Source organism: Aethina tumida, chromosome 3 (genome assembly GCF_024364675.1).
Source record: "Aethina tumida isolate Nest 87 chromosome 3, icAetTumi1.1, whole genome shotgun sequence".
NCBI lineage: Eukaryota > Metazoa > Arthropoda > Insecta > Coleoptera > Nitidulidae > Aethina > Aethina tumida.
This window is the reverse complement of record NC_065437.1, coordinates 7,718,152-7,729,619: the sequence shown is the minus strand read 5'-3', so window position 1 is coordinate 7,729,619 and position 11,468 is coordinate 7,718,152. Positions and strand designations below refer to the sequence as shown.

The window sequence follows — 11,468 nt, the reverse complement described above, 5'->3', positions numbered from 1 at the left end:
CCTGCAAACTTTGTGGTCCTTTGAAATCATTCTTGACTCAAAATTGATGTCTGACAGTTAATATGCGTTGCTCGTAAACCACCTGTGAAAAAGAAACTGATGGCAACGGCCATACCACGTTGAAAATACCAGTTCTCGTCCGATCACTGAAGTCAAGCAACGTCGGGCGCGGTTAGTACTTGGATGGGTGACCGCTTGGGAATACCGCGTGCTGTTGCCTTTTTGCTGATTTCTCGTTGTTTTTGTCCTTAATTGATGTAATTTTTCGAAATATATTTTGTGAATAAAATCGAAATATCGAATTATGGTGGATGCGCGTCATATATCGTTTTTGTCGTAGACTTCCTTCCACCACCGTGTAAATCCGAAACAGTGATGTTACGCTGTTGCGCGGTCACATGGACGAACGCACACACATAATAATTTTTTTATTTACTTATAAGTTTCGTCAGTTATAAATTGTTGTGAGTTTCCAATATCAATGATCCGTCGTACGGGTATTAAGATAAAGTGTCCCGTTGCAAACCGACGAATATCGATTTTAGTAGATGAACAGGTGTCAGGCGCGTCCGCACACCGCCGTCGCCCGGCGTCGACTGTCCGAGACTTATTAAATATAAACCATCTCGAATTTTTTCAGTGTGCGCTTGCGCCTGTCTGCTTGTCTGCGCTCACGTTCAACCTGATATGTATCTAAATGATACATTATTTTTGTTTATTAAATTAATAATAATAATAATAATAATAATAATAATAGTTATTATTATTACTATTATTATATTAAATTAAATTAAATTAAATTATTACGTGTAACTATTTCTGTTTATTTTATTTTTGAAAATTTGTATACATGTTTGTCCTGTAATATCGTAAATTTAATACCGGTCCCGCCAACGAATACCTTATCGGTTCCGCTTTCAACGGTACAGAAACAGCCGTGTCCCTCTTTTCAACTGACACAGTCACCGGTATATCTGGTAAATCGTCGAATAATTTCCTAACGATGCGTCTGCTAGGCGTCAAAACTCTTCTCCTCGGTGTCGGACGATAAGTGTCGAGAACAACACTCTTTTTAACGTGTACTTCGTCTTTTTTAAGCGTCTCCGCTGTTTGTTTTCCCCTTCGGGAAGAAACGACGACCGTTTCGGCTTTTGATCGTGGTCCAGGGGAAACAGACCGAATCGGACCAGGTGCTTTTGAAATATTAGCTGATACGGTCGTTAATCTAATGTTTGGTGACATCGATTCGGTCGATGTGCCCATGTCCCGTGTCAATTTTAATTTTTTTACAACAACGCCATCTGAAAACTCGCCGTCCTCGTTTTCGCTGTAATTCTCTCTGGTGCGTTTCATTGACTTCCGATCGACATTGTCCTCGCCGACGGTCGGATAGACAAAGAAAAGGGTTTTACAGTAATGGAATAGCGTTGTAACGAAAGGCATGGTTGAACGGAATAAAATATACTGATCAACGGCGATAATGAACTTTATTTATATGCCGGTAGGGAAGGTTTCAGGTAGTTTTTCACACTTGGATGCTTCATTAAGCAAACAGGTAGTCCGACGAATTTTTCTTTTTTTTTTTTCCCTTCTTCTTCTTCAAAATAACAATCAATGTTATACTTATGTCGAAGTGAGTAATATCCTGCAAACTTTGTGGTCCTTTGAAATCATTCTTGACTCAAAATTGATGTCTGACAGTTAATATGCGTTGCTCGTAAACCACCTGTGAAAAAGAAACTGATGGCAACGGCCATACCACGTTGAAAATACCAGTTCTCGTCCGATCACTGAAGTCAAGCAACGTCGGGCGCGGTTAGTACTTGGATGGGTGACCGCTTGGGAATACCGCGTGCTGTTGCCTTTTTGCTGATTTCTCGTTGTTTTTGTCCTTAATTGATGTAATTTTTCGAAATATATTTTGTGAATAAAATCGAAATATCGAATTATGGTGGATGCGCGTCATATATCGTTTTTGTCGTAGACTTCCTTCCACCACCGTGTAAATCCGAAACAGTGATGTTACGCTGTTGCGCGGTCACATGGACGAACGCACACACATAATAATTTTTTTATTTACTTATAAGTTTCGTCAGTTATAAATTGTTGTGAGTTTCCAATATCAATGATCCGTCGTACGGGTATTAAGATAAAGTGTCCCGTTGCAAACCGACGAATATCGATTTTAGTAGATGAACAGGTGTCAGGCGCGTCCGCACACCGCCGTCGCCCGGCGTCGACTGTCCGAGACTTATTAAATATAAACCATCTCGAATTTTTTCAGTGTGCGCTTGCGCCTGTCTGCTTGTCTGCGCTCACGTTCAACCTGATATGTATCTAAATGATACATTATTTTTGTTTATTAAATTAATAATAATAATAATAATAATAATAATAGTTATTATTATTACTATTATTATATTAAATTAAATTAAATTAAATTAAATTAAATTAAATTATTACGTGTAACTATTTCTGTTTATTTTATTTTTGAAAATTTGTATACATGTTTGTCCTGTAATATCGTAAATTTAATACCGGTCCCGCCAACGAATACCTTATCGGTTCCGCTTTCAACGGTACAGAAACAGCCGTGTCCCTCTTTTCAACTGACACAGTCACCGGTATATCTGGTAAATCGTCGAATAATTTCCTAACGATGCGTCTGCTAGGCGTCAAAACTCTTCTCCTCGGTGTCGGACGATAAGTGTCGAGAACAACACTCTTTTTAACGTGTACTTCGTCTTTTTTAAGCGTCTCCGCTGTTTGTTTTCCCCTTCGGGAAGAAACGACGACCGTTTCGGCTTTTGATCGTGGTCCAGGGGAAACAGACCGAATCGGACCAGGTGCTTTTGAAATATTAGCTGATACGGTCGTTAATCTAATGTTTGGTGACATCGATTCGGTCGATGTGCCCATGTCCCGTGTCAATTTTAATTTTTTTACAACAACGCCATCTGAAAACTCGCCGTCCTCGTTTTCGCTGTAATTCTCTCTGGTGCGTTTCATTGACTTCCGATCGACATTGTCCTCGCCGACGGTCGGATAGACAAAGAAAAGGGTTTTGCAGTAATGGAATAGCGTTGTAACGAAAGGCATGGTTGAACGGAATAAAATATACTGATCAACGGCGATAATGAACTTTATTTATATGCCGGTAGGGAAGGTTTCAGGTAGTTTTTCACACTTGGATGCTTCATTAAGCAAACAGGTAGTCCGACGAATTTTTCTTTTTTTTTTTTCCCTTCTTCTTCTTCAAAATAACAATCAATGTTATACTTATGTCGAAGTGAGTAATATCCTGCAAACTTTGTGGTCCTTTGAAATCATTCTTGACTCAAAATTGATGTCTGACAGTTAATATGCGTTGCTCGTAAACCACCTGTGAAAAAGAAACTGATGGCAACGGCCATACCACGTTGAAAATACCAGTTCTCGTCCGACCTTGACAGAAGACGCACACGTACGCTGCCAAGCCGATCTTGATTAAAATTAGTTCAAAGACAATTTAGTTATTAGTTTTAGTTAGTTTAGTTAGTAATAGTTGGGTTTTTCATAGTCTTATTCGTGGGGATTGTTAAATTGTGTAGTTTGGGATAATTTAGTGGGAATAGTGTAATCTGTGTGTGTCGGGACAATAATTAACAATTCGAATCGCCAAAGAAAAATGTGACGACCGTAGGGGGGATCCACCTAAGAGATTCTACAAAGAGGAATTCATGAAATCCTACAAACGTGACCTCAAAGTGCAACTAGGGCCTAAGGACCAAGTGGACAATCACCGAAAGCTGCAACGTGGTCGCTTGAAAAAACCGAGGCCAACAGGTAGTGAGGTGGAATACATCAGCGACACCTCGCGGGAAGGGGAGTCGTCGTCCGCAGAGACGCCAGAGACCTGCAACGGCCAGGTGGCGACACCTGCCGGAGCAGAGCCCAACCAGAGAACTGCAGGCAACTGTAGTCCGCTCCCCGAGTCGAGTCCGCCAACCAAAATGGCGGACAAAAACAAAAACAAACAAAGGGAGGACATTCACAGATATGTCCGAATGAAAACTTTCGAGGTCCCGAGCGAATCAAACAACACACTGGCGGGCAAGCCAGTGGAAAACATGGAAACAGACGATATCGACAAACACCAAGGGGCAAAAAGAACAAGGTCGGTCTCAACAGCGAGCGAGTCCGAAACGGACATCGACTCCGTGGCCACCGTGGCCCAAATTCACCACACCGCCGACTCGCAGGTGAGCCGCCCAGCCATCCCGCCCTCGGCCAACGATGCACAGCTAAAGGATATAGCCGCGTCAAGCAAATTCGTAAAACCAAGGAAAACAACAAATATCGGCAGCCTCCTTAGGCAAAGGGCCGAAATTTTAAAAAACAACGTTGTGAAAACCCACAACAAATACGATCCATTGAAGGTTGATCATATTATGACGGAAACCAATAAGGAGAACATCGGCGAGGATGAGGACAAAGGCAAGGCTGAGCAGCGTTCAGCCGACAAGGGAAGCAAGGGGACGAGCGCGCCGAGGAAAAACACGAAAATCCCTCCCATTATCCTCCAGGGAGTGTTCAGTGACCACGACCGGGGGGTGACGGAATTGAGGAGGCACTTCACGAAGGGGTTCACAATCAAGTACACTAAGAACAACACCCACGTCCACGCGAAGGACCTCTCGGAGTACACAACTTATGTGGACGCGCTCAAGGCAAGCGACACGGCGTTCCACACTTACACAACGCCGATCAACCGAACACACGCGTTCGTGATGAGGGGATTCGACGCCGAGCTGGAACCAAGCGATATAGGGGAAGGACTGGCAGAAGAGCATAACATCAAAATTCACAACATTTACAAAATGCGAACCCAGTTCCGACCCCTCTACATGGTCATCACTGACCCCGGCATCACTCTCAAGTGGATTAACCAAAACGTCAAACACGTCCTCAACACCAGGATCTTCTGGGAAAGGAGAAGATCAGAACGGGGCGTCATCCAATGCCACCGGTGCCAGGCATGGGGCCACGCCACATCGAACTGTAACAGGCAGTACAGGTGCCTGAAATGTGCAGAACCACACCCGACGCACACTTGCACCAAGTCGAGGGACCTGCCGGCTAGGTGTGCTAACTGCCAAGGAAGTCATCCGGCCAACAGCACGGAGTGTGACGTGTACAAAATGAGGGTGGCCCAGTTAGAGAGGCGGACTCAGCAACAACGCCCGACCGGAGCCACAGTCCAATCACAGCCAACAGAGAATTACTGGCAGAAGAGGATGGCCTCCAAGACTACAGCCCAGAACCTCACACCAGATAACTTCCTCACACCAGATAACTTCCCACCACTACCGTCGAGGGGAGGGGAGAACAGAACCAACGAACCGGCTAAGCCAATCGCCCAGCCTGCTGTCGTCCAAAATAATCTCATTAATATCTTTTCAGAGTTCGGCCAGCTGAGCGGGAAGGTCAACCTCGGGGGTCTTCTGGAGGCGGTCCGTGAACTCAACCTTCGTCTCCGCAAGGACCAGTCATCCGCGGAGAAGTTTATGGTCTTCATGGACTTCTGCAACACGGAGCTGGGCAGATATGACATCTAGTCGGCAGGGGAGTACAAAAATCATTAGTTGGAACGCCTGCTCCCTCAGAAACAAAATTCCCTCCCTCATCCATTTCCTAAAGACACACGACATTGATATTATGCTCATACAAGAGACGAAACTGACGCCCAATGACAAATTAACTGTAAGAGGTTACCGCGTCCACAGGCAGGACGCGGTAACCACTCAAAGACAGAGAATCGGGGGGGTTGCAATTCTCATAAAGAAATGCATCCCTCACACGAAAATCGACAACACTCCCAGCCCCATCCACAACATAACAATAAAACTGTACAACGACATCCACATCACATCCATCTACAACCCACCCACAAACCAAATGACAGAGACACAGTTAGGCAACCTTGTTAACATCGCGCACAAGACAATAATGATCGGTGACTACAACGCCAGGCATACAGCGTGGAACTGCCATAGGAACAACGCCAATGGCACCACAGTCTATAACCACGTCCTGAGCACAAACACATTGATGCTTTACCCCGAAGAAAGCACCCACTACCCCGACAACGGCACCACACCGACGACAATTGACTTCGTGTTATGTCGTAATGTAACCAGACTATCACAACCCTACGTCATACACGAACTAGACTCAGACCACGTCCCAGTATGCGTTGAAATGGCCAGCAGAAACCACACACAACCAGTCAGAACAACGTATAACTACAAACACACAGACTGGGGCAAATTCAGGCAGATACTCAACGACCTCACGCAAATAGAGAGTGACATTCGCTCGGAGCATACGATAGATGAACAAATAAAGGTCCTCGTTAACAACATAATCAAAGCAAGGAACAGAACAACGAAAATTATAAAAATTAGCACACCGTCGGACGATATTCCCCAGTCTGTGCGCGATAAGATTAATACCAAAAACAGACACAAAAAGAGGTGGAATAAACTCAGAAGCGAGCAAGACAAAAACGAATACAACAAACTCAGACAAGAAATTAAGCACGAGATTGCCACCTACAGACAACAGACATGGACAAACAAACTAACCAAGTTAAATGCAAGAGACAACTCCATCTGGAATTTCTTAAGAAAACTAAAAACCAAAAGCACAGATTATCCCACACTTTTGCACAACGGCACCGAACACGTAACAAACAAAGAAAAAGCTGAGGTATTCGCAGCACATTTTGCATCAGTACACGAAACAGACACGACAAACATGACACAAGACCAACACACCACGGTAAAGACAGGGCAGCAAATAAACCGTAACAGTCCCTCACCCATACCGCGAAACATCCTGCACAAAGTCCTCACTAACCCAACCGAAATCAAGCGACAAATAAAAACCCTTCCAACCAACAAATCCCCAGGCCCCGATACCATAGACAACATCTTACTAAAAAACCTTCCCAATAAAACAATAGTTCAACTTCATTACATAATCAACGCTATATTACGCCACCAATACTTCCCCACCAAATGGAAATCCTCCATAGTCATCCCGATCCACAAACCAGGCAAAAACACCCACTCTCCAAACTCCTACCGACCCATAAGCCTTCTCGACTCCCTGTCGAAACTGACAGAGAGGGTAATTCTCTCTAGGATAAACCGAGTCGACAAACAGCTCAACCTGACCCCACCGGAACAATTCGGCTTTCGCCCGAAACACGACACCGTTCTCCAGGCAGTGCGTATAGTCGGATCTGTCAGGGAGGCATTTAACCGTGGACAGTCGACGGTCATGCTTCTTCTCGACATGGAGAAGGCTTTCGACACGGTCTGGACGGACGGTGTCCTGCATAAATTAACACTGCTCGGTTTCCCCGCATACTGGGTGAAACTCATAAACTCGTACCTCAGAGAAAGAACCTTCAAAGTCAGAATCGGCAACGATATGTCTAACCTGCACCACATCTCCGCCGGCGTTCCGCAAGGCACTGTCCTAGCTCCCAAGCTGTACACCCTCTACACCTCAGACATCCCTACCTTTCCCAAAACAAACCTTGCCTTGTACGCCGACGACACTGCAATCTATGCCCACAGTTTCCACTCTCAGGTAGCAGTGGAACAAATTAAACTCCATCTGAACATGCTGACCACATACTACGACAGGTGGAAAATCAAAATCAACCCGTCAAAAACGGAGTTGATCAACTTCACCAAAAAATTCACCAACACCAGAATTACCCGACCACCTGTCGTGGGTGGGGTCAGCATCCGGGAGAAAAAGTGCGTCAAGTATCTAGGAATACATTTAGACAAACGATTATTTTTTCAGGAACACACCAACCAAACGAGGCGTAAGATATTTGGCGCACTTAAGACCGTTTATCCGCTCATCAACCGAAAGAGCCCACTCGGCGTGCAGAGCAAGATTCTCCTTTACAAAACCCTGATCCGACCCATCATAACCTACGGCTGCCCTGTCTGGTCGACAATAACAAAGACGAACATGCTGGCACTTCAACGCATACAAAACAAAATGCTAAGACACGCCAAAAACCTACCCAACACCACTAACATCGACACCCTCCACGAAAACACCGGCATCACAAAAATAGACACACAAATAAGCGAGATCGCAAATAAATACTTCCATTCCCGAGTCAAAAACAACCCCTTGACAAGACAACTACTAGACACACATCACCTCAACAAAAACCCAACCCACCGCCACCAACTTATCCATGAAGCCCTACCCATTTTCTGGGAGCCCCCATGACTAACTAACATAGACAACGACATTTGGCAAAATTAACAGACTGTATACAGGCCTCGGGTCAATGACCTGACCAAACAATAATAAACCCACACCCACCAAACAAAAACGCAACCCAGATCACACCAGTCCAACTACTGAAAGGGGGTTTTTTACAGATTGTTTTCCCCTGTCGACTGATGCCATAGTTGCCCTGCAAAGTAGACCCAGAAGATCCACGGACAGACAGGAATGCGAGTTTCGCACGGACAACCGGAAGACCTTCGAGGATGCGCCCAGCGCGACGATGGCCGAGCTTTGATCAGGATACACAATACACCGTAGGACAAATGTCATAAGATCGACAGCAGGGTTGGCTAAGGCGAAGCTCTGGATCCCCGTCCCCGATGGCTGCAACCAAAACGGCACTTGGAGGACCCACTTCTTAAATCTGAAAATTTGTTATACTGAATGTGTTGTAAGATTTTAAAGATTATGACAATAAACATTATTATTATTATTATTAGTTCTCGTCCGATCACTGAAGTCAAGCAACGTCGGGCGCGGTTAGTACTTGGATGGGTGACCGCTTGGGAATACCGCGTGCTGTTGCCTTTTTGCTGATTTCTCGTTGTTTTTGTCCTTAATTGATGTAATTTTTCGAAATATATTTTGTGAATAAAATCGAAATATCGAATTATGGTGGATGCGCGTCATATATCGTTTTTGTCGTAGACTTCCTTCCACCACCGTGTAAATCCGAAACAGTGATGTTACGCTGTTGCGCGGTCACATGGACGAACGCAAACACATAATAATTTTTTTATTTACTTATAAGTTTCGTCAGTTATAAATTGTTGTGAGTTTCCAATATCAATGATCCGTCGTACGGGTATTAAGATAAAGTGTCCCGTTGCAAACCGACGAATATCGATTTTAGTAGATGAACAGGTGTCAGGCGCGTCCGCACACCGCCGTCGCCCGGCGTCGACTGTCCGAGACTTATTAAATATAAACCATCTCGAATTTTTTCAGTGTGCGCTTGCGCCTGTCTGCTTGTCTGCGCTCACGTTCAACCTGATATGTATCTAAATGATACATTATTTTTGTTTATTAAATTAATAATAATAATAATAATAATAATAATAGTTATTATTATTACTATTATTATATTAAATTAAATTAAATTAAATTAAATTAAATTAAATTAAATTAAATTATTACGTGTAACTATTTCTGTTTATTTTATTTTTGAAAATTTGTATACATGTTTGTCCTGTAATATCGTAAATTTAATACCGGTCCCGCCAACGAATACCTTATCGGTTCCGCTTTCAACGGTACAGAAACAGCCGTGTCCCTCTTTTCAACTGACACAGTCACCGGTATATCTGGTAAATCGTCGAATAATTTCCTAACGATGCGTCTGCTAGGCGTCAAAACTCTTCTCCTCGGTGTCGGACGATAAGTGTCGAGAACAACACTCTTTTTAACGTGTACTTCGTCTTTTTTAAGCGTCTCCGCTGTTTGTTTTCCCCTTCGGGAAGAAACGACGACCGTTTCGGCTTTTGATCGTGGTCCAGGGGAAACAGACCGAATCGGACCAGGTGCTTTTGAAATATTAGCTGATACGGTCGTTAATCTAATGTTTGGTGACATCGATTCGGTCGATGTGCCCATGTCCCGTGTCAATTTTAATTTTTTTACAACAACGCCATCTGAAAACTCGCCGTCCTCGTTTTCGCTGTAATTCTCTCTGGTGCGTTTCATTGACTTCCGATCGACATTGTCCTCGCCGACGGTCGGATAGACAAAGAAAAGGGTTTTGCAGTAATGGAATAGCGTTGTAACGAAAGGCATGGTTGAACGGAATAAAATATACTGATCAACGGCGATAATGAACTTTATTTATATGCCGGTAGGGAAGGTTTCAGGTAGTTTTTCACACTTGGATGCTTCATTAAGCAAACAGGTAGTCCGACGAATTTTTCTTTTTTTTTTTTCCCTTCTTCTTCTTCAAAATAACAATCAATGTTATACTTATGTCGAAGTGAGTAATATCCTGCAAACTTTGTGGTCCTTTGAAATCATTCTTGACTCAAAATTGATGTCTGACAGTTAATATGCGTTGCTCGTAAACCACCTGTGAAAAAGAAACTGATGGCAACGGCCATACCACGTTGAAAATACCAGTTCTCGTCCGATCACTGAAGTCAAGCAACGTCGGGCGCGGTTAGTACTTGGATGGGTGACCGCTTGGGAATACCGCGTGCTGTTGCCTTTTTGCTGATTTCTCGTTGTTTTTGTCCTTAATTGATGTAATTTTTCGAAATATATTTTGTGAATAAAATCGAAATATCGAATTATGGTGGATGCGCGTCATATATCGTTTTTGTCGTAGACTTCCTTCCACCACCGTGTAAATCCGAAACAGTGATGTTACGCTGTTGCGCGGTCACATGGACGAACGCAAACACATAATAATTTTTTTATTTACTTATAAGTTTCGTCAGTTATAAATTGTTGTGAGTTTCCAATATCAATGATCCGTCGTACGGGTATTAAGATAAAGTGTCCCGTTGCAAACCGACGAATATCGATTTTAGTAGATGAACAGGTGTCAGGCGCGTCCGCACACCGCCGTCGCCCGGCGTCGACTGTCCGAGACTTATTAAATATAAACCATCTCGAATTTTTTCAGTGTGCGCTTGCGCCTGTCTGCTTGTCTGCGCTCACGTTCAACCTGATATGTATCTAAATGATACATTATTTTTGTTTATTAAATTAATAATAATAATAATAATAATAATAATAGTTATTATTATTACTATTATTATATTAAATTAAATTAAATTAAATTAAATTAAATTAAATTAAATTAAATTATTACGTGTAACTATTTCTGTTTATTTTATTTTTGAAAATTTGTATACATGTTTGTCCTGTAATATCGTAAATTTAATACCGGTCCCGCCAACGAATACCTTATCGGTTCCGCTTTCAACGGTACAGAAACAGCCGTGTCCCTCTTTTCAACTGACACAGTCACCGGTATATCTGGTAAATCGTCGAATAATTTCCTAACGATGCGTCTGCTAGGCGTCAAAACTCTTCTCCTCGGTGTCGGACGATAAGTGTCGAGAACAACACTCTTTTTAACGTGTACTTCGTCTTTTTTAAGCGTC

General features: G+C 43.2%; 1 protein-coding gene and 3 non-coding genes across 4 annotated transcripts; all 4 read left to right on the top strand.

Annotated features, from left to right (window-relative positions):
- Positions 1-101: 101 nt before the first annotated feature.
- Positions 102-220, top strand: LOC126265155 (5S ribosomal RNA). Its single transcript, XR_007547697.1, has one exon. It is a non-coding gene; the product is annotated as a 5S ribosomal RNA (ribosomal RNA).
- A 1,525-nt stretch (positions 221-1,745) lies between these two features.
- LOC126265154 (5S ribosomal RNA) lies at positions 1,746-1,864 on the top strand. The gene has a single exon (XR_007547696.1). It is a non-coding gene; the product is annotated as a 5S ribosomal RNA (ribosomal RNA).
- A 1,855-nt stretch (positions 1,865-3,719) lies between these two features.
- Positions 3,720-5,597, top strand: LOC126264773 (uncharacterized). Its single transcript, XM_049964045.1, has one exon. It carries the CDS (start codon positions 3,720-3,722, stop codon positions 5,595-5,597), a length of 1,878 nt encoding a protein of 625 aa, XP_049820002.1.
- Positions 5,598-10,445: 4,848 nt separating this feature from the next.
- Positions 10,446-10,564, top strand: LOC126265153 (5S ribosomal RNA). Its single transcript, XR_007547695.1, has one exon. It is a non-coding gene; the product is annotated as a 5S ribosomal RNA (ribosomal RNA).
- Positions 10,565-11,468: the final 904 nt, after the last annotated feature.

Coding starts and splice junctions, on each gene's coding strand:
- LOC126264773 (XM_049964045.1), top strand. CDS start 3,720: ATGAAATCCTACAAACGTGACCTCAAAGTGCAACTAGGGCCTAAGGAC.